Genomic DNA, 24,156 nt, shown 5'->3' on the forward strand with positions numbered 1-24,156 from the left:
CCTCTTTTTTTCTTTCTAGCTAGAAGCTCCAAAAAATAAAAACAGAAAAAAATCTACAGCGTCATCTGGACTATCTGCAACATTCCACATTACACAACAAAACCATCATTTTACAGCTGATAAATATAACTCAGGAAGGTAACAAGTTCAAAATTTCGTACTTCCACGGGGATAACTTCTGCAGAAACGGGTTACCGAGTCCTACAACAACCTGGACAGCCCGGTATGAACCTTGCAATCTTTAATTTCTTGGTCTATCTGTTCAACCCACCAATAATAGCAGACCTGAGGAAGGTTCCTAACTTGCTAGTCACATAAATGAATAATCATACTTGTTCCTAACCTGCCCTAAGCACTTACACCAACCGACATACTAGCCACCTAAAAGACAGAATAAAACAGCAGGCGAAAGAATAGAAATTGTAAATAGAAAACAGTTACTCAGAACCAGTGCAAACTCATAACAAGCAGATACAAGTCAATAAACCCAAGGGAGAGAAAGAAAGAACACGAGCAATCTCAAATACATTAAAATGTGACATTGCAAAAGAAAAGGAGGAATAAAGGGGGAAAAAAAGAAAAAGTCAAAAACTCGATTTCATTACACATTTCATTTTCCGTAGCTGAGGAAAACTGAAAAATTCAAAATGCATATCACATGTGAAAATCTCTTAAACTCTCTCCGAAATCCATTAATATTATCATGGTATTGGAAACCTAAAAGGTGACAAAGAAGAGGAAAACAATTGTATGGATTTTGGGAAAAAATGTTCTCGTATACCACACACATGGGTTTTATATTAGGATCAAAATTTTTTAAGTTTGGATAACATCATGTCCTTCCATGAATCATCATTTTCTTTTTTGTTGCCTTGCAGTAAATTATGGAAGTTCCCTTCAGTATGGATATTTGATTGGCCCAGGCTGCATTGCCTTTTGTACAAGTTCAGTCTGTTCTTTGACATGAACTTGGTAGAAGCCAGTGGCTGTGGCCGCAGATGGAGCACGCCCAACATACTTGATGTCCTCCATAGTACCTCTCCCCAGTGCCCTCATGGCAGTACAAAGCCGAGGTGCTATGTAATTGTACGCACCCATATTCATGGGCTCTTCCTGACACCATACAATCTCTGCATCTGAAAGATAAAAACCACAAACAAAACACATAACAAGTCAACCAGGGTCCATACTGTGAACATATTCAAATAACGTCAAAACCAATCCTAGCTCTAAACTATTAAAAACATAACCAAAATGGCACACCATAACTGTCATCAAAATAAAAAACAAAAAAAGAAAGAAAAAGGAAAAAATGAAACAGGATTTAGCAACTAACACAGCAGCATATGCATACAGATTTGAATGGAGACTGAACCTGATACTGGAGGGACAAGTCTTAATTTTAAAATATAATTTTACTCAAAACAGCAGATGGAACAACTATTAAGAATCAACAATTTCTTTTCTAGATTCAAATGGAGTTTCATGGTATTCACAAAACATGTGATAGCTTTTACCTTTTAATAGTTGTGGCTTTAAAATCAAGTCTTAGCAGTATTGCTAAAATACACTGCCTACATTTCTTCCTCTTAATATACACAATTCTAGTGATACCTGTTCCATTTCTCAAGTTAGATGAGCTTACTTGGATACCTCTTTAGCTCTCGCTGGATAAGATCATAAGGGAAAGGGCATAGTTGTTCTATCCTGCATATTGCAACGTCATTGCCACTAACTTTCTTTCGCTCCTCATCAAGCTCATAACATACCTACAGACAATAAATTACAAGTATACATCAAACCAATTTCCAAAGGTGTACCTTAGATTTCTTGTCAATACAAATAGAAAACAAGAAAACAGCTGTCAAACAAATACCTTTCCAGAGCAGAGAACCAGGCGTCTAATGCCTTCCTCAAGATCAGAGCGAACATTGTGATCCTTTATAAGGCGCTTGAAACGGGTCCCTTGCTTGTCAAAACCTGGGTGACCCTGGACGTCATCAAACTCAGATAGATTTGATTTGCAATCCTTGTGGCGAAGCAGGTTTTTGGGAGCCATTACAATGAGTGGCTTTCGAAAATCCCTGTGTATCTGGGAGATGAAACTGTACAGCATAAGCAAATAGAAGAAATTCATCTTGAACATCAGGGGTTTAGGATGGAATAGTAGTACATACCTGGCGCCGCAAAGCATGGAAATAATTAGCAGGGGTTGTAACATTCACGACCTGCCAATTGCATTCCTGGATCTGCCTCCTAAGAGTTTGATCCATCTCGGGTATAACATAGGGATTATCATCGCTCATCTGCATTTAGTGTACAAGTGAGCAGCAAGACAAATAGGGTTTAATTTAATGCTTAAAGATAAAGGGATGCAAATAATCATGAGACTTCTGGGATAATGGAACTGCCAGCAAATTATTAAAGGGAGGCACCAACTAGATCAGAAGAGTTTGCCCTTCTCCAGGTGAAAGAATATTGATAGATGATAAATATAGAAGCAATGCCTGCACTCATCAATAGGGGTCATACAGTGATCTTATTTAATTGATGCTTGGTAGGTAGCTGCTCTGAAAGTAGAGCTGCAACTTGGGCAGGCTTAAAGCCTTAAACCAACCTGGCCCAGCTATATTCCATCTTTGCCTGGGCATGGGTCCAAATTTTTTGGCTTCAGAGTGGGCCAGGGCCTGAAAACTTGGGCCAAGTAAAATCTTGCGCCAGGTTCAGGTTAAGGCATTGTGCAGCCCAGTGCAGTATGATGTAGGCTGGAAGCCTATTGTTGGCTTGATCTCATTGAGGTTACATGCTAAATATATGATGTAAAATACAAATAGAGTCAAAATACTCATCTAAGAGGATTTGAACCTTAAAACCATGTTTATAGCAAAGAACCCTTCAACTATTTAAGCCAATTTTGATTCATTTCTTTTGGAGTTTTAAGACCCAATCCAAAGGTTGAACCGTTTTCTCTCCAGGTCAACAGGTAAACCCATGATGTCACCACTATAAAAATTCAAAACAAAAAGATAAAATAATACAAAACCCAGTAACCAGCTGAATGGATCAGATGGTCAATGATTCAGCCATCCAGGTTGACATTTGTTGACCAGGTCAACAGATTTTGTAACATGGCAGGTTAGAGGTTGATCCAAACCTGTATTGTGACTGGGTCACTGGTCTGACCATCAAGGCAAATGACAGATTGAAAATACTGATTTCTTGTGAAACAAGAATAATTATATATGAGGCCATGATATACCTACCTAATGCAACGCCAACATAGGTCCAAAAGTGTTTGGGTTTAGGTTAAACTGGCCTCAGGCCTGCAAGATCAGCTTAACCTTGATTTGGACCCAAGCCCAGGCATTAGGTTTCACATTTAGGATAGAGCCTGGGTTGATCCTAAGCCCAGCTCAGTCACCCAAGTTACAGCCTATCTAAAAGGGTATTTCATTTAAAAAAATAATTTAAAATTCTACCATCACCATTTTGGAGGAAATAAAACTAAATGTTTGAAAATTGCTATATGATAATTGCATTGGAACATATTACACACACGCGCGCGTATGGAGATTATAAACCTGGTTAATGATTCAATTCACAGATTATAAACCTGGTTGATGATTTAGGTGCGGAGCCCAAAAAATGAAGAATTTATAGACAGAACAAACTGATTAGAAACAGGGTGCAATTTAGGAAGGAAAAATACGACCTCTAAGTTGTACCAGGCTGACATTTTCTAGAGATTTGGTTGGGCTTGTGCTGACAAATAACACCCCAATTTGGGATGATCATGGACTGGGCCCAGGCTGGGTTTTTACAGGGTAGTAATAGAATTTTGGGCTGCCTAGGCCTGGCTCGGCTCAGCCCTCACCCTGGGCCTGATAATATATATCTGGGCTTGGCCAAGCATCCACAAGCTTCACCATATATAAACTAATAAAAGTATATTTAAAAAAATTAATCTAAGTTTATATTTAAAATTACAAAAAATATATATTTTTGAAGATAAATAAAGAAGATAATTTATTTTAAAAAAAAAAAAGAGCAAGAAGGATACAAACGCAAGTGATGAGCAATCACCCTGAAGAAAGAAGCAAAAAACTACTCAACCTTCCAACCCTCCAACTCCCAAAAAGCAACAAACTCTAACCTGACCTAACCAGGGCCTAGTTAGTTGAAGTTGAAGTTGAACAATTTAGTCAAGTGAACCCAGGTTATGCAGCTCAGCTTGGATTGTATTACTTTTCGCACAGTCAGTTCCTATGTTTGACCTTTAATTGGCTGCAGTTGGTGGTGAAACTTGGGTGGGACTGGGTTGAACATTTGTTGAAATGCTAAGGGAAATGGTTCAAGGGCCCAGACCCAATGCAGTAGAAATTCTTCAAATCAGGTAACAAATTTGCATGGCAAGTTGGCAACTGCAATATGACAACCAACCCAAGTAATACCACCACAAGGCAAAATGAAAATCAGATGTTTGGACAATACCTGTAGAAATCGCTCCAGTCGTGCACTTGAATGTTCAGGGCCCTGACCATCACACCCATGAGGAAGCAGCACAACAAGTCCAGCTTGACGTAGCCACTTCGATTCCCCACTGCTCAAGAACTGATCAAACATCACCTGAGCGCCATTTGCAAAATCACCAAATTGAGCTTCCCAGAGTACCAAGGAATTTGGATTTTCCATTGAATAACCCATTTCGAATCCAAGGACAGCAAACTCTGAAAGAGAACTGCAGATGGGACAGGGGGAAGAAGAGGGAATCCAACAAAAGCCAAAGTATGTTAGCCCAAACTAAATATGGTGTTTCATTTTGAAAAGGAAAGCAACAGAAATTACATATTCTAAAATGCAAATGCATGCTAATGATCAGAGGAATTAAAATATAGTTCAAAACATCTAAACTTATATAAGAGGTTATTTAGGACAGTGGTGTTTATCTGCCTTCCATTTGGTCATAATCACTAATGCAACACCCTCCCAATTACACAATGTTTCTCGCATTTGGTAGAGAGGTATGTGCAGATTAAACGTTTAAATTGTTATAATATTAAAAAAAAAAAAGAATTTGTTACAAGTAGAATAGGACCACCCAAAATAAATAGTTTAATTTTCATTTCCCAATGTGCCACTTCACTGAAGCCCTTGCAGCAATCCCTAAAATCAACCCCTTGCATGAAATTCCAGAGTGCCTTTACAATGGCTTTTCTCTTTTGCATAGATGAGCATAACAAGCATGATGTTTACCCATTTATGCAGAACACTGATGTGACTAACTATTTAAACACAACAGCAATTAAACAGAACAATGTCAAACACCCTCTAGATTTGCAAATGAGAAGATCTAATGGTTGCCCAGAAATATACATTTCCAGTACTAGACTTAAAAGAGTTGCAAATTGGATGGATAAATCAGAGAACTTGAAAGAAATTCTTATGGTACAAAAAGCGAACAACCATGCAGGATCAACTTGATTGATCAAAGACAACAATGACACAATCAATGGAATCAAAGCAACAGATCCTGGACCTTGTGCCAGAAAACTTAGAAGGTACTTGAAAGCAATTCTTATGGTACAAAAAGCGAACAACCATGCAGGATCAACTTGATTGATCAAAGACAACAATGACACAATCAATGAAATCAAAGCAACAGATCCTGGACCTTGTGCCAGAAAACTTAGAAGGTACTCTCAAAGTTCATCAAAAGCGTCCAATTGTTGTCTCATAAAGATAGACTGGATAAAGACCTAACCTTCTGCATTTTCTTGCACAAAACAGGCACTCTAAGACTTGAATCCACATTCATCATCAACCCCAGATTGTACCATAGCACCAAGCAATGGACCCTAGTCATCAACTGGATAATCTATGTATGCCCTCCTCAGCAACATAGGTTTCAAGGCACCAAGGCAAGGCTAGGCAACAGGGGAGTACCTTGTCTCCTAATCGCGTAGGTAGTGGACTTCTAAAATAAAAACCATCAGTACCAGATGTACTGGGGTAATTTCCTAGGTTTCATAGCAACCAGCAATATTCTTTTGCTAGTAATTATCTATAATCTTCACAAAAATGTATAAAGTTCAATTAAAACATAGAAAATCAACATACTCCATAAGAAGAAAAGAAGTGATTGGACCAAAATTCTGATAGGAACTGTCTACCACATGAGCTTCTTTTAGGGAGTTTGGTCCTCTTGAGAGAAGAAGAGAAATGTTTAGTTCAGCCAAACTCTATGAAGAAGGTTTTGGGGAGTCTTGCAGGGATAAAATGGGGGGGGGGGAGGTGGCTATTGTTTGTTTGCTTTGCTTCAAGGCCTCACAGACCTTTTAAGGTTCATTCGGCCATTGGAATGCTTCCTTCTTGAGTAACTGAGTCAAAGGGGCTGCAATAAAGCATTGATAATACCCAAAGAGGCCTAGAAAAGCCCTCAAGTTCTTGACTGTCATGGGGTGGGCCCAGTTCATTAAGTAGCCACCTTTTTTAAGATCTACCATATCTTGCCCGTCTTCTTCCACATGGCCAAGGTAGTGCATTTGTTTCTATCCAAATACACATTTGGATTCCTTGGCTATTAGCTGGTGCTGCTTCAAGATTTCTAGGGTGGTTCTCAAATGTTGGAGGTACCCAATTGGAACTGTAGACCAAGATACTGTCGAAAAAGATCAGAAAAAAAAGAAAAACTTAATAAAGATGGAGTCTAAAGATGTCATTCATGAGTTACTAAAAGGGTGGAAGACATTAGATAACCCAAAAGGCATGAATAGGAGTTGGTAATAGTGGTCATGGGTCTAGAAGGACATCTTATGGACATCATGGAGAACTTTAATTTGATGGTACCTGGCATTGAGGTCTAGTTTAGAACATAGACATGCATCTCTGAGTTCATCAACCAATTCATCAATGAGCAGTATGGGAAACCTGTCTTTGACTGTTATGGCATTCAACACCCTATAATCCAGACAAAATTGCCATGTTTCGTTGCTTTGAATAATCCAACATTGCAACATCTCTTGCACCAAACATTTTATTTCTTAACATTGGTAGTGGGGGTATTTTTAAGGCCTTAGATTGGCTGGTGGGGCCCCAAGCAAGATAGGGATTATATGGTCTTTTTCCCTCTTAGGAGGTAGGCCCACAAGCTCCAAGAACACTATTGAGTATTCAATCAACAAGGCCTGCAATTGCAGCTAATAAGGAGACAAGCTAGATTCAACTTCATTAGTAAATACTAACTAGTAGTGGGTTGGGGTAATAGGCTTAAGTGCATCAGAGTGGGCTGGCCCATTGCCACACTATTCTTCAGCAACCCCAGGGCGATAGGTTGGGGCTGTACAACTTTAGTTCCACACAGTCTCAAGGTCTAGTCATTCTTCTAGAACTCCACGATCAAATTAACCTAGTCATAAACCATCGGTCCTAGCTGGCATAGCCACTGAACACCAAAGACAATATCAGAACACAAAAAACAATATCAGTTCCACTAAAGATCAATGGATACAAGTCTACCCAAATGTGCCCTTGTATTTTGAGTTCCTATCCACTACAAACCGCTACACAGGGGAGCCAATTTCCATCTTCCACTTGCACAGGGAACTTGGGGTGGGTCTAACCAACCCAAGCTAAATAATTGCATTCTCTGATATAAAGTTTAAAGTGCTTCCACTATTAACCAATATGGACACCTACCTCCCTCGTAGGCAGCCATGCTAGGTTTTTCATTTATGTCTCTTCACAATTTTAGCAAAGCCCCTTTTTTTTCTCTTCGGGCTTGCACCTCAACCCAAGTTACCTTCTTAAAGGGCACAATCGGTCTTAGGGCAGGTATATCCGGCTTAGGTGAGCCTTGGGGCAACATAGGTAGGCCCAACTTGTCTTTGGGTAACCTAGGTAAGGGTGGAGTCTACAAATATTGGGTCTAGAGGCTTAGTTCGAAGCCTTTTGAATCAACCCAACTTCTCTTCATATAACCAAGCTAGGCCCACTTCAGCCGTAACAGTGGTGAGCTGCGCAGTCTTCACTTAAAAGTTTGATTCCATCCTCTAACCCCCGATGAAACAACCTAACGATGCCAACCATGAACTTTGGTTACAAGCCATTCAAATTCCCTAACCACACCGACTTGGTTAAGCTTTGATAGTTGCTTGTCATAACCCTTGAAGCCAATTGGTCCAAATTAGACAAGCTCCGGTGAAATAAGCCCAAGTCACCTGAGAATGTGACGAACGAAATCGCTGAAACCAAAGAATTGCTTCTTTGTCTAAGCATATAGAAGCGATTGGGACCCTCTAGTGAGCAAGGATTTCATGGTACTCAAAGTACCTTTCAGGATTAACCCAAGGTACATGATCCTCATTAGAGTAGTTAGGGAAATCTGGTCTTGTCTGCTTCCAGTTGTTTGCTCCACCTCTATGATTGCGACCCTAACTCGACCCCTCACATTTGCTCTCCTTGCTCTCACTTTGAATGGACTTCAAAATCTTGATGAGGATAGTCGAGAGCATTTCTTCAATCTCTCTCATGTCACATGAAAATTTATTGAGATCTCTTTCAATTTGATTAACACATTATTGCATGGTAGACAATAAGTGCTTACCATTGAGAGGATGTTGATACCAATTGATAGGAACTACCTATCACAAAAAGCTTCTTTGAGGGAGCTCATTTCTCCTGAGAGAAAGAGAGAAATAGGAGATAAGAAATATTTAGTTGGGCCAAAAGCTAGGTTCCACATCTGATTACGTTCCTTGTTTACTAGTTGCATCACTCTGCACATGAATGGAACTAACGAACTCTTTATCAAGTATAACAAGCTTGCTAACATGGACCTCTCACGTATGTCTTCTTGCATAGGTGTATTGGAAGTCTGGAACTATAGAAGTGAGCCAAGTTGCTATACTCAGCCTGGAAGTGTTCCCATCATCTTCCTTGCTTATTATTCTGGGTTTTGAATTCTTTGACGGTTCAAGATGGCATAAACCAACATGTGTGCTGATTGAACCCTAACAAATAAGAAAATAATAAAAAGAAACTAATATGTAAATCCATAAAATGATTAATTTTAGTTTAAAAATATCTATTTATTGTTATAATCTCAAAAATTAAAGATTTTTTTTATCAGTAACAAGAAACTTTATTAATGGTATGAAACTATGTGAAACTTAAAAGTACAAAAAGGGGAGGTAAAACGACTAGGCACTTGAGCAAGGTGACACTCCACAGGCACCTTGTTGTCACCTAGGCATTTGCCTTGATAACTATGCTTACGAATCTTGGGCCACATTGAATTAGATTCTTTAGGCATCATCAATATATGATGTTTTTATCATGAATACATCCATGAAGGTTTTATTAATTATGAAAAGAATAGCATGGCATATCAGGTTTTTATAATTGGAAACTTCCCCAATTATGAGATTACTCTGGTCTTCCATAGGAAGGAAGACTTCATAGGAGTTGAGACTATGGAATGGGCAAATGGATTTCAACAAAAGATAGTCTTAGTAATAGTAAGGCTACGAGTAAAAATTTGTATTGGGGGCACATTCCTCTTATGAATGCAAGAGGGGTACCTGACTGCTGACTTGAATTTACAGCATTGGGCCTGGGCTCTCAAGGTTGGGCCCATTCAAATTTTAGCAAATGCTCAAACCGAGCCGCCGAAGTTGCAGCCCTAATTCCTGTAGGATTGCTTTGTCTCTTTTGTTTTCTCAGCTGTTTATTGTGTCCTTTTGTTGGTGGCAGTTACTTTGTTCATGTCATCAGTACAGAAGAAATCCATAATGGCTTGTATAATTTCAAGGCATCAATCAACAACAATCCATATTGTAATCACTTCCTAGCTTTCCGACAAGTTTCCTGCTAGTTAGAGGAACAGCGTTCCATGGCACTCCAATTGCCCAACTATAGCTAAGTATCCCCCATTTCCCATGGTCCCTTCTTAAATAAATATCCCACATCACCGCTGGCCAGGAGGCTGAACAAAAATGAATCATGAATTAGTTACTTACCATTTGACTCCTGAAACTGATAATCATGCCTCCAGAGCCAAGCCTCTGCTACTGTCACATTATTAACTTCACGCTCAAAATGTCCAACCAAACAAGTTAATAACACATTCACCCCCAGGAGATCTGTTTTTATGTAAAATAGATGTTCATGCCATCTAATAACACATTTTTCAACTGTTGGCCATGCTAGACTGTAGGCTCTTCCCTATGGCCCTAATACAGCATTCATTTATACACCTTAGCTCTACTGAAGTTAAAGTATCCATGGAGGGAGATCACCTAATGCAGATAAAGAAGCAAAGAAAGAACCCATAGAGAAATAAATCAGTTTATTGGTGTCTTAGAAATAGGACTTTCCAGCATAGTTGTCAAGGTGTCGCCTAGGCGACTAGGCACCCTTGGCTGGGCACCTCGCCCAAATGCCTTGACTTTTAGCAACTAGGCGCCCTTCTAGGCGACTGAGCGCCCGCCTAGGCGACAAAAATGACAAGGCGGGCGCCTTTTATAATATCATTTATATTGCTAGATCTTATTAATGTATGTGTTAATACATTTTATTATATGCTATATATATCAATTATACTTTGTTTTAATGTTTTACTATTGAAATTTAAAAGATCAAAGGGTTTTGAGAAGAGAAAAAGAAAGAAAGAAAAGAAAGAGGAAAGAAAGAATAGAATAATAAAGTTATTTTTTCTATTCTCTCTCTCTCTCTACTTAAATAAAACAGAAATTCCATCCTTGTTTTTTTTCCTATTTTACTTTCCATCTTGAATATTTATAATATAAAGTTGATAACCATCTTTAGCTGCTAATTAATATGAATTTTCTCTATTAAATACTTATTATAGCAGTATTATTTTTGAAAATAATGAAATTAATATATGTAAAAGATTTTTATCTTTTAGATGTGATGATTTGCCACATTTTTAGAGGAAATTTAATGTTCTTATAAAGAGAATTGCTATTTTTTCAATTAACATACATGCTGAATGGTATATAAAACTAGGAAACTAGCCAAAAGTCATATTTTTATATTATAAATTTTTTATCGCCTAGGCGATGCCTAGGCAACTAGGCGACTAGGCGTCCCAGTGTCGCCCAGAATCGCCTAGACGCCTTGAAAACTATGCTTTCAAGTCTAGAAATTTACTATTATATTTTCAATCAATGCAGAGATGAATTTAGTATTGAGACAGGAAAGTAAAGGACACTGATAAGTAATGAACTGCAGAAATGGTAAGAGATAACAAAAAAGTTATAAACAGAATGTCACAAAACAGGGAAGTTTCTGAATGTCACCTGTTACTGACAGTAAACATTTCCTCATTTTGATTCATTAGAACATGGTCCAAAGGGCAGTACTTCTCCCCAGTTTCTTGATCATGAATTATTGCATGCCGATGACTAAATGTACCTCTTTCAACATCCTGACCACTCAACCTAACATGGTTACCTTCAACCAGCAATGTAGCAAAAGCAAGTGCTTCCCCAAGTGCCCAGTCAATACCTTCCCCTGTTTCAATCATCTGAGCACGCTGCTCAAAAATCTTCTTTACAGCTCTGTGAGGCTTGAAATTTTCAGGAAGAGTAGAGATTGCCTTGCCAACACTCTTCAATATCTCGGGTTTAACCCTGTGAAACCATCAACAAAATAGGTTCAAAATTTACATTCATGTAGAAAACAAGGGAAGAACAGAAAATATAAACATACCCAGTGTTTCGGACACGTGAAAGCTGTTCAGGTGATTTAAACCCAGACCAATAAGCTGAAAGCCAATCCCTTCTTTTGGGGACATAATCTTTGCTGTTCAGAAATTCTTCATTAAGAATGGAACTAACTTTGTTGTGTGTCCTGTCAATGTCTTCTTGTTCGACTTGCCCAGACTCTAGGAGTTTCTTCTGGTAAATCTCTAAAGCAGATAAATGGTTGCGAATGACCTGTTAGTGCCAAATGCACCAGCACTATGAGATTGTAGAATTTCTTTTCAGTGGGATATGTAAACAATAGAATGAAGTGCCAAATTATACAGACACCAGAAATGGATACCATTCTCCCCCAGCTGGAAAAAATAAACCTGAGGTAGGTAGTGTCCTCCTTAGATGGGTTATTAAAGCCATCTTTCAAAAGATAAAGTGATTCAATACTCTAAATGTTTAGCAAGGGATAAAACATATTTTGTTTCACACCAAGGATTATATACCCAATGTATAAACATCATTACACAGAATCTTCAGTCTCATTTTGAAGGGGATACAATCCCATCCTTGGACCTTGGAACCTGACTATATCTTACCAATCTCAACAGTGAAAATCTTAGTCCTGAGGTTTTAGCTTAAGGATGACAGCCTTGGCTGCTCACATAAAGAGAATGCAAACACACATGCACAAAAAAAAAGGAAAATACATGAGAAGAAAAGAAAACACTTATGAGGAGTTGAAGAGAAAGGATTAAGGATGAAAAGGAAAAGAAATGCCTTCAAACAAAATAAGTATTAAAATACACAGAAAGTCTGGAAACTCTTACTTGATACATTTTAGGTTGTGTGAAAGAAGGTTCGTCAATCTCATTATGTCCAAATCGACGGTAGCATACTATATCAACCACCACATCAGAGTGGAATGTCTGGCGCCACTCTGCTGCAAGCTCACAAGCATGAACAACTGCTTCCACATCATCGCCATTTACATGAAAAATAGGGGCGTTCAAGGCTTTAGCCACATCAGTACAATATTGTGAAGATCTACCAGATCTTGGATCAGTTGTGAAAGCCACTTGGTTGTTCACCACAATGTGGATGGTCCCACCAGTCGTGTAATTTGGAAGAGCACTAAGATGTAGAGTTTCATAAACAACACCCTGCCCTGCAAAGCTTCCATCTCCATGGATTAACACCCCAAGATTCTTTGTCCTTTCTGCATCATTAGAGTAATATTGCTTCCCACGAGTTTTGCCCATCACAACTGGATCTACAGCTTCCAAATGACTGGGATTAGCAACCAAAGACAGATGGATTCTCTTCCCACCCCTCGTTGGTCGATCATAAGAAGTACCTAAGTGATACTTGACATCACCAGTTCCTGTGTATAGACCAACTTCATCAACTGGCTTTGTACCACCACTGAACTCACTGAAAATCTGAGCAAGTGGCTTCCGAACCACATTACCCAGTACATTCAATCTTCCTCTATGTGACATTCCAATGACAATGGTTTCAACCCCAAGATCAGCTGCTCGGTCAAACATCTCTTTCATACCAGGAATCAAAGTTTCTCCACCTTCAAGACCAAATCTCTTTGCAGCTGTCCACTTTGTGGCCAAGAAGTTCTCAAACTGAGTGCTCCATATAAGTCTATCAAGAATTACCACTCGGCGCTGCTGGTTGTATTGCCTGGGGGTCGGTGTCTCAATCTTGTCTCTCAACCAGTTACACTTTTCACGATCAGCAATGTGCATGTACTCATAGCCAATGCTCCCACAGTAGGCCTGTTCAAGTCGTGTTAGTATGGTTCGCAGAGTTTGTACAGGACGGTTCTCAGACAAGAAACCAGCCATACTCCACACCCCAAGGAAGAATTCCCTATCAAGATCAGCTTCCGTGAACCCATAAAAAGCAGGGTCTAAATCATCAGGAATCTCACGTTCCTCCAACCTCAAAGGATCTATCTGGGCTTTCATGTGGCCATTAACCTGGTAAGCATTAACAAGCAACAACAAGCGCATACTCTCTTGAATCGTTTGGCCTGAGATACCGGGCGATGTGGCGGCCTGCCCAACAAAGTTTCTAAAGAAATTGTCCCATGACTCATCCACGCTATTGGGGTCAGCTTCCCAAGCCCTCTGCAGCTCTTCTATGTAGAAACTACTCGTGCCATCAAGGAAGCTATCGGTCAACCTCGATATGGGCACCGGCCGAGGAACTGGCGCAGCTTGCGCCTTCGGTTTATAGACCGTAGAGTGAAAATATCGGTTCTGTGATGGAAGCACCCGTGCCCTCTTCGCATAAGACCCCGCTTGAACCAGATTTCTCCTAACAGCCAACTTTGCTGCACTAGAAACAGCTCTGAGCCATGCCATTTCTATTGATACCAACTCTCAAACAACCTGATTTGATCAGAAATCCCTTCTTCTTCAGCCCAGTTTCAACTTTCAAACGCTAAGCATTCTATCTGTAATCATACGTGGGGAAAAATTAAAAACTGAAAATTTCCATTGCCACTATCAATGATGGAAGAACCAAACAGATTCAGTAAAAAAATGGAATAAGAACAGAAAAAAAGGACAATGTCGGGAGAAACCCTTAAGTTGAAACATACTTTATACTAATCCAAGGTGAAGAAGGCCAAGGAAAAGCAGAGAAACCTTTGAAAAAAAAAAAAAGCAGACGACCCAAAGAAGCGAAGAGTGAATGAACTCACCTGTCAGAGTGTTGGTTGACAGAAGAGACCTTGAGATGCTGACGCTGCCATTTCTTTCCGCTGCTCGCGAGCTCGACGATCAAACTTTTGATTCTCGTTTTCAAAGAATGAAGAAAATATAGAGAGTAGAACTGTGGGAGCCGTTATATATATATATATACCCTTTCATAATTTTCTGTTTTTTTTTTAATTTTTATTTGGATAAATTATAAAAACCCTCCGTACTATGGGGTCTTTGTAATTTATTTTGCGGTAAAAACCCTCTGTATATGACTGTGAGACAAAGACCCCTTTCGTTAGTTTTTCGTTGAAATCCGTCGTTATAATATTTTTTAATCCTCATAATACCCTTGTAACTGTTCATCCTCCCCGATCTCATAACACGAACGGCAGCGGCCGTAATCCTTTCTACCTCATATTCTTTCACATTTTTCTCTTTCCTTCTTTCTCCTCCGATTTCTCTTCTTCTCCCTTCCCCTTTTTCTTCTCCCCTTTCTTCTCCATTCACCATGTAACCATGTTTCTAACATCTATCATAGGTTCGGTAAGAAAATTTTAGTTTTTCCTCATTATGCTTGTTTTCGTTTCTATTTTCTCCTTTTATTTATTTATTTATTTTTATAAATTCTTCATCCTATCGGAGGCCAGCAAAGAGGAGAGGAGGAGGAGGGGAGAAAGAGTGTGAGAGAGGAAAATCTACTAATTATTCAAGAACCCAGATAGTTAAATAAGAGAATGAACAATTATAGAAAAATAGAAGATAATAAAGCAAGCCAAGTATCACTGGAACTCGTAACAGATGACGAGTTAACAAGAGCATGAAATTACACCTGCGCTGCCTGGTCAGAGGGGTTTCAGTCCCAGGGAATATTATCTTCGATGAGACGATTGTTGTTCTCTCTTAGATCTATCCGAGTAGACAACATAAGCAAAGACGTAAATGGTTTGCTGATGCAACAATTGAGTGGTATCTGTAGCTTCATCACCTCCACCAGGCAACTCCAGATCTTCCATATTGCTCTGTTGGGCAGGTGTACCGGATCCCGCTTAAGCAGCTCCACAAACTGCTTAAATATCACCTGGGTCTGTTTGCCGCAACTAGAACTCAGCCTCTTCGACAAACATCAGAATCTCAGCACTAGGAACACTCGGATACATGGAACTACCGCTGTTACCATTTTCACTGGGCAGCATCAGATCCTGAAGAGTCATTGCAGCCGACTTGTACACCCAAGAATCATCCGAAACAACCGAATTCAAGGGACCCCAATTCGGGAACATCATGAAATTGTCACTACCCATCTGTGGAACATGAGATTGCGGCAGTTGCATGGCATACTTCTTGTCGGAAAGATCGAACCCCCAAATAGAACCGAGTTCAAGCGCTGAAGGGCAGCCGGAGAACCCTTCAACCGGGCAACGCTCGTGTGTGGCGGACAGCAAGCAGCTGCTGGGCGTCCCAGTCGCAATCTTGGCAAAGAACAAGATGATCGGTGGAGCAGCAGACAGAGACGAGTTGGGAAGAGCAATTATCACAGATCTGAGAACGGAGGTGCTTACGGGATAAGGCGTTAGCGGAGTGGACATGTTGGTCGCAGAACAAGCACAGCTTAGCAGAGTTAACTCTGGAGTATAGAACAGTGATATCTTCATTGCAGAAATCACAAAGGATGATGCTCTGCGTGGCTCTTGACTTGTTAGGGTTTGATCCATTATTAGCAAATGGAAAGGAAATAAAAAAAGGGGAAAAATAAGAAATCGTGTAGAGTTAAACTATAAATAAAGGAACGAAAAATCCTAGCAGTCTCAGCGGAGCAAGGAATCTAATCTTGGCTGTGGGAGGAAAGTGTTTGTTAATGGAGTACGAAGAGAAGCGAGCCGAAATCCCTAAACAGAACAGAGCAAGGAGATATTTATTTGAAGACTTCAAATAAAGACCCCCTGTTACCATTAGCCGCTGCAACGAGTTGTGGCGGCATGGCCGAGAGGAACGGAAAACAGAGGGATTACTACTGCTGCTGTTCGTGTCGTGAGGTTAGGGAAGATGAACAGGTACAAGGTAGTATGGGGATTAAAAAATATTATAACGGCGGATTTCAACGAAAAGGGGTCTTTCTCTCACGATCATAGTAGGGTGTCTTTCTCGCAAAACAAAATATGGAGGGGTCTTTGTAATTTATTCATTTTATTTTTTTAATTCTACATAATTATCCATTAAATCAATAAGGAAATCATATATGTTTTGCTATTTATAATAACCGTAAAGAAATAGGGATTTACTTTTCTAATGTCTAGCCAAGTGGCACCACTTCCCCCCACTTCATCCTAAATTTTTTTCTAATTTCTATTTATCTTATCCCTACTTTTTATTTATATCTATCTAAACAAAGTTCGGTTAAAAAATTCAGAACTATTTAAATGTTATAACGAAATTATATATTAAATTTAAAATATTTATTCAAAACACAAAAAATTAATAGATTTAGTAATATCTATATTATTAATAATTCAATATTTTTATAAAATTCATCATGAAATTATGTAGTAATAATATAAACTATAGTTTTACGAATTATTCAATTTAAATGTTATTCAAAATAATAAGAATTTAACATTAAAAAATAAAATATTATTTAAATATTTCAATAACTAAAAATCTTAAATAAAAACATTAAAAATAACTAAATAATATAACAAAATATTTAATATTACATAATAACATTAAAATAAATAAAATTCAAATAATGAAAATTTTTAAATATTTTACATATTATATAAATATTTAACATGACAAAATTATTAATAGTTAAAATAACGAAATTATGTTATAAATTAAAAAAACTTAAAAGTAGAAATAATTATAATAGAATTCATAATATTCATATTAATAATAATTTAATATTTTACAAAATTAATAACGAATTATGTAATAATAGTACAATTATAATTTTATGGATTATTAAATTTAATAAATAATTAATGTTTTAAGAACTTAAATAACAATTTTATTTAAATAAGTAAATAATATTGTAAATAGCTAATTTCACTTATATCAATAAATAATTATAGAAAACAACTATCAACAAAATTATATTTATTAGTAATAATTTTACAGTAATAGTGCATATTCATTATATATTTATATTTACTATAATTAATATTTATTTTACTTCCAGTAATTACTTATTGTTGTTTTATAAATATGCTTTCAATAATTATTTATAAATGTATTTTTATTTTTTTATTTAATAGAAAATTATCAATAATTATTGGAGATTAAAAACTATTATTTAACTTTTGAATTTAATTTATCGTATTTATTGTATTTTTGTTATAAATTTATATTTAGTAATTATATATTTTTTATAATTTATATATTAATACTTATTAGAGATTAAACTATTGTTTAAGATTACACTATTTATTGACTATTTTAGTACATTTTTAGTCTTTATTATATTTTTGTAATTATTGTATTTTTATTATATATCTATTATATTTTCATTATAAACTTATTTTCAATGATTGTGTACATTTGCTATAAAATTACAATAATTATTGGAGATTAAACTATTGTTATTTATTAGATATTAGACTATAAATTTAGTTGGAAGTAGGAGTGTTCAATGATTAGTTCAGTTCAGTTGTAGGCTGTTTTGCCAACCAAATAGATCTAGTCAAGTCCGTAGTTTGTCACTCGAAACCGATTGACCATTAGTGAAAATCCACCTACTCGGGTTGTATCGATTTGGGTCTATTTTCGGTTTAGTTTGTTTGTTCAAAAGATTTAAACTTAAAAAAATTAACTTTATGTTTCATAAATTATAATGATATTATTAAAAAATAAATTACAAAAATTAAATCTATGATATAAAATATTTTAGACTAACAAATATGGGAATTTTCCTACTTTCCCATATCAAAAAATTAAATTTAAAATATAAAATATTAATATATATTTATTAAACCAAAGCCGATCTAAAATACTAGAAAACCGACTAACTCAAGTTGAGTTTGATTGGATTGTTTATTAAAAAGTTCAAATATAAAACAATTATATACTCTTATGTATTTCTATTGTTTAACTTGCGCTAACAAAGCTCGAGTCCTGTCACCATGCCTCTCCTTGCTCCATTATCCCCACCCTACATTCTCTTTGACTTTCTCTCCTCTCCCCTTCTCACCACTCCCATTATGCCATGTCACCTAACTACCTAAAAATATTCCTATAATCTCTTTCCTAAGATATCTCATTTAAACCAATTCCCTAAAATGCATCCCCCCAATCTATATGCACTCTCCCTCATTTAAAATATTCATATTAATTAATAAATAGTTAAATATGGTTAATATTTAATCCCACCCATATTCAATGAGTATTAAATAATGTTATTATCAAAAGTTAATAAATATAGTTAGTAAATTATCAAAAATTAAATATTCATATTAGTACGATTAGTAAATTACCAAAAATTAATAAATATTATTATTAATTAACTAATTAACAACATTTTATTGAAATTTAACTTTTTAACTAATTTCTATAAATTTGAGAATTATATTTAACAATTATCAAAAAGTATAAAATTTTAGTTATTGTTATTATTATAGTTAATAAACAAATACAAATGGGGGGAAAATATTCTAATGTTAGAAAATGAAACTATTAATTAATTTATATTGAAAAATAAAAGACAAATTAGTGTAATTTTGTTAGTAATTTGTTAGTAAACTACCAAATAAAAAATATATTTAATAACAATTTAAAAAAATTCAATAAATCCACATAGTTACACAATGTAATAAAATTTTAAAAAAATTTCATAAAACTACATTTTTATAAAATAACATTTTTGAAATTAAAAGATATAAAGTATTTGAAAGTTTATTTAAAATGCATTAAATAATTATTGAAAATTATTAGAATATTTTGGAAATTTTAGGAAAATTTATTACATTTGATAGATTTTGGAAAATCATTGAAAAATATGTAATTTTCATTGCAAATTATTGAAAATTATTAAAGATAAATGACTATGGGAAATGGAAAACTATAAATTGAACAAATAATTACACAAATTATTAAGATAAATTAGTATAATATTGGAAAAAGGAAATTATTGGTTAGTTTATATTAGAAATTATAAGATAAATTAGTATAATTCTGTAAGTAAACCATTTAAAAAGAAAATGAATTATTTAATAAAAGTTTAAATAAATTTTCAAAATTACACAAGTACAATAAATTTTCCAAAATTTTCACAAAAATACATTTTTGAATATTAAAGACAATTTAGTGTACTTTTAGAAATTTACCATGTGGTTGATACTCAATATTTCATTTGGATCATTTCTATCATCAAATTGAATATTGGGTTGACGAGGACTGTGTTTTCAAAACTGGATCAAACCAGATGGTTAGACCAAAAAAATTGGGAACTAAACACTGTTTCACCCCAAAACCGCTTTTTGTCCAAAAACCGTTTATTTGGTTAGCGAACCGCTGACCTGGGCGGTCGAACCATCAACTCAGACAACAGTTTTTGGCCTTTTTTTTGTTTTTCTGATTTTTTATTTTTTTTTGTTAGAGCGGGTCATTTGTTCGACAAACATATCGTTTGACCCCAGAACGGTTCCCTACCCGGTCCAATTTTAAAAACCTTGGACGGGGAGTGGGTGCCTTGCCTTGAGATTGGCTTGGTGTGCGGCATTGCACGGGTTCGTGCGAGCTCGAGCCGTGGGCCATGCCGAACCGACCCCCCAAATTATCCTAGAGGAAGGAGGCACGGCCCGGGACGCCTCTGGACCAGCATGACACAACTTGCATTTTGTGCGGGCCATATGTGGGTCATGTCATGCTGACTCATCGCGACCCAATTTATACCTCTACTTGAACCCACTCAATATTAGGGACGAGGTAGGGAAATTCGAGGATTCTCCATCCTTGATGAGAAGTGGGGTACCTTGGCCCTGAACTCGCCCGACATTGAGGAGTGGTTACCTTGCCTTGAACCCGCATGACACTGGGGATAGGGCGGGGATGGGGTGCCCTACCCTGAATCCACCCTGTTGTTATTCCTATACATATTTTAATTATTAGTGAAATTAATAAAAATGTTAACTTTTATAATTATTTTTATTTATTTTAAAAATAATCAAAATTTCATTTAAAAATGATAAAAACAATAAAAATTATTAAAATTACTACAAATTATTAATAAAACTAAATTTATTAAAAAATATTTATTCATATTCAATTAACAATTATTACTTTTTATAAGTCAACATTAAATAAAAATAAATTATTAAAATTTTCAGATTTTCTCGTGTGCATCGCACGGATCCCTGTTAGTGTTATTATGCTGGACAACATTGAACCGGAACTGAGTTTGAGTCGTCTACCGAAAGTTCGAATACAGGCATGAACGTGAGTCAGAGAGGGGCCACCATTTCCATTTGACACCCATACTTCTAAAAGCGGGCCCACCGTTGGATGTGCCTATCCTGACTGTTGATTATGGCCCCACAGACCTGGGTTAAACAATGCATAAAAATCAGACGGACCACATAGCTTGCTACCTTTACTACCATTCAAGGATCGGGACCTACTGTTGGATGGGTATCATCTCCTTAGCTCTTGGTCGCGAGTCTCGCGACAACAGTAGCCAGCTACCGCTGCAGCCGCCTGCAGGCTGCTGTATTTAGGTAATGTCAAATTCATGCAAATTGCAACAAAAACAGCTGATGAATTTAGCTTTAAAAATATAAAAACACCTGAAGTTTTACAGGGGGCAGCACCTGGCCCCTGCCCCATTGGACGACATTTTAGATTTATAAAGGGGTTATATCAGATAAGGGCAACTTTTGGGCCCTAATATAATAAAAGTAATATTTTTAATAAAATTTTAAAAATAGATTAATTTTTTAAAAATAATATTAAATAAGGGCAAATCTACTATTCATCTTTTTCTTCTTCTCCTGCAATGCCTTTACCCACCTCCACCTATTAGGCTATTACTGTAAGCGATTGTAATTGGATCGCCATTAAAAGGCAAATATTTCTTCATATGATGTGCAAGAGCAGGATGGGACCGGCCGAGATGAAACAACAAGTTGAAGTGGTAGCGGTAATCAATGAATACCATAATGAGATTGTATTCCTTCTATATCGTATGGGTGCAAATTCACCTTTTGAGTTCCCACATCAATGTAGGGAAACATAACAGCATCGTGCTCAGAGTTGTGCCCAAGCCCAAGCAAGTGGCCGATTTTGTGCACCGCCACAGATGCCGGATCAATCCAATCGGCACGGATACCATTTGTCCATCGTTCCTCCAAATCAAAATGCACTCTTCCATCATTGGGTGCAAAGGCATGAGCAAGAACCCCTCCTAGTCCATCAAACGGACTACCATTGTCGTGATCACCTTTGAAGAATGAAATTCTAATGTCGGCACTGGACAGGTCTTGAGTCTCTTCGAACGTGAAATTGGTTACCGCTGCCCACTTGCCTAATTCCACATAACAAAGGGGATGCATTTGAGATGTTGGGGACCCCGCATTTGAGATGCATCTTAGAAGGTGGCCACTTCGTGGTAAGGGTATTGTTGAAGAAGGTATAATGGGAAGAGAAGCCGAGGGTGGTCTTGTGTCCACTAACACCAAGAATACACTTTTCTTCTCCTTGCCTGATCGAGGCAGCATTATTTGTTTCACCGTCTCGACATCCAGGCTCCTCATTTCTTTCAGATTGTAGCACAGCTGGTATGTCTTGATGGTCGAAATCGTCGTCGTCATTATGGTGGTTGAGGTAGCCGAATCTCTGGAGATAATGTTTAACTTGGTTGGGACCTTTTACTCTAGTCTCCCTTGTGGCATCCTTCTAACTGATGCAGGAACTGAAACGCTTCTGGTTTGTCAGCTTCGCCATGACCATGAGACTGAGAGAGGAGATGAAAGACGAGGAGGAGAGGGAGGACAAGGAGGACGATGAATGCCAAGAGAGAAGACTATGTAGCTACCATTACTTGGCTCTGGTTCGTTCATGTATGCATGGTTTTGTTTTGCTTGATTGTTTGTTTATGTAGTCAATGTAAGTTTTCTATTTGGGCGAAGGTGGTGGCGTTGGGCAGAGGGGAAGGGGGAGGTGGGCAGAGGTAGGCGGAGGCGTTGCCGGAGGCAGCGGTGGGCAGCAACGCTAATAAATGATCTCTAAGAGGAAGAAAATGACCAGTATTTTTGCCCTTATTTGATATTATTTTTAGAAAGGTAACCTATTTTTGAAATTTTACTAAAAGTATTACTTTTATTGGATATTATGGCCCAAAAATTGCCCTTATCTGCTATAATCCCATTAAATCCTCAAATCTAATCCTAAAATTTAAATTATAAGGGTCCGTTTGGTTTGTGACCGGAATCAGAAGCAAAACCCCTTGGAATCAGAATCAGAATGGTCTATTCCCCCTACTTGTTTGGTTCAAATAAGACTTGGAATCAAATTCCAATTTATGTTGTTTGGTCCATTAGGATTGTAGAATCGGAATTAGTCATGATTTCCAATTTTTCCCCTAATAAAAATAAAAAATGCATGAAAATATTAGAAAGTTTATTGAAGTTCTCTTGAGCCGATTTGGTTGAACCTTATAAGCCAAAATCAATGTTGAATAGTGTTATAAAATAATATTAATTAAAAATATTATAAAATAATATGCTATTTTAAGTTGTCTTCAAGATGTTAATATTTGTAATCAAATATTAATATTATAAAAAAAATAATTTAAAATAATATTTATAAAATGCTAATATTATTAATAGGACAATTTTCTTAAAGTACCCCTAAGGTTTAGCTAATTGACTAACTTGACCCCTACTGTTTGACTATTATCTTAAAATACCCTTACTATTTCTAACAATTGACTAACTCTACCCCTAATGTTAACCTTCTCTTTTCTTCAAGTTCATGAGCTACAAAATGGTTGGGATTCGTGAGTTGATGATGTTACAACACACCTAGTGTAATTGTTATCATACCAAACAATTAATCGAACAAAAAAAGACGTAGGAACTTCGTCGGGATTGACTATCACACTGAGAACAGGACAAGTTAATGTCACTGCAACGAAGAGAATCATACTTGTTAGTATGTGGTTTTGAACGGTAGAGCAGTTCTCTACAGTGAGATGTCTTCTGCAATCAAGAAGAAAAGATGGAAGAAGTCGCGAGGCAAACATTGATATGAGGGCTTTATATGAAAAAACAAGAAAAAGCAAAGACGACAAAAGATATGAGAGGGAATAAAGCCTAGAGTTGAAAGAAGACAGGGCTTTATGAGATGACGAAAAAGATAACGGTCTTGCATTGGTTTTTATGGAGGAGATTCCTCTGCCGGGCATAGGGTGTCCACAGTTTTTAATTCATTTCATTTTTAAGAGATGCAAGAAAAGGAACAATTTATGGATGAGATTTGTTGTCGAGTATTATATGAAGAGTGTTGCCACAGTTTTGATTAATTTTGCCATAGTCGCTAATAAGAGAAGCTGATTTGGAAGTCTAGCACAATTTTCATCGCTAACATCTCCATCTCTGATGCGTGGATCATTGAGACTCCGATTCCGGGCATGTAAATTGGTAACAGAACAAAATGGCAAAGAAATTGTCTCTTATATTAAACTTATCAAATATATATACACATTTATTACAAGGAGTTTGACGTGGCATTCC

At 36.8% G+C, this 24,156-nt stretch overlaps 2 protein-coding genes and 1 pseudogene across 4 annotated transcripts; all 3 read right to left on the reverse strand.

Annotated features, from left to right (window-relative positions):
• Positions 1-495: 495 nt before the first annotated feature.
• LOC104608852 (uncharacterized) lies at positions 496-15,407 on the reverse strand. 3 transcript variants are annotated; one of them, XM_088891333.1, is made up of 9 exons: positions 15,267-15,407; positions 12,545-14,187; positions 11,731-11,957; positions 11,319-11,651; positions 4,492-4,738; positions 2,178-2,306; positions 1,877-2,092; positions 1,646-1,769; positions 496-1,136 (listed from the first exon to the last, which is right to left on the reverse strand). In XM_088891333.1, exons 2-9 carry the CDS (start codon positions 14,093-14,095, stop codon positions 898-900), a joined length of 3,066 nt encoding a protein of 1,021 aa, XP_088747459.1. In that variant the 5' UTR covers positions 14,096-14,187; positions 15,267-15,407; the 3' UTR covers positions 496-897. The 3 variants fall into 3 exon arrangements, with proteins under 3 accessions (XP_088747459.1, XP_010273259.1, XP_010273257.1); XM_010274957.3 differs by lacking the exon at positions 15,267-15,407 and adding an exon at positions 14,437-14,727 and having other exon boundaries at positions 1,654-1,769; XM_010274955.3 differs by lacking the exon at positions 15,267-15,407 and adding an exon at positions 14,437-14,727.
• Positions 15,117-16,204, reverse strand: LOC148790161 (zinc finger protein CONSTANS-LIKE 14-like; annotated as a pseudogene).
• Positions 16,205-21,567: 5,363 nt separating this feature from the next.
• Positions 21,568-22,233, reverse strand: LOC104608932 (metalloendoproteinase 1-like). Its single transcript, XM_010275059.1, has one exon. It carries the CDS (start codon positions 22,231-22,233, stop codon positions 21,568-21,570), a length of 666 nt encoding a protein of 221 aa, XP_010273361.1.
• Between the last annotated feature and the right edge of the window lie 1,923 nt (positions 22,234-24,156).

This window comes from Nelumbo nucifera, chromosome 7 (assembly GCF_055504915.1).
Source record: "Nelumbo nucifera cultivar China Antique chromosome 7, China Antique-T2T, whole genome shotgun sequence".
Lineage (NCBI taxonomy): Eukaryota > Viridiplantae > Streptophyta > Magnoliopsida > Proteales > Nelumbonaceae > Nelumbo > Nelumbo nucifera.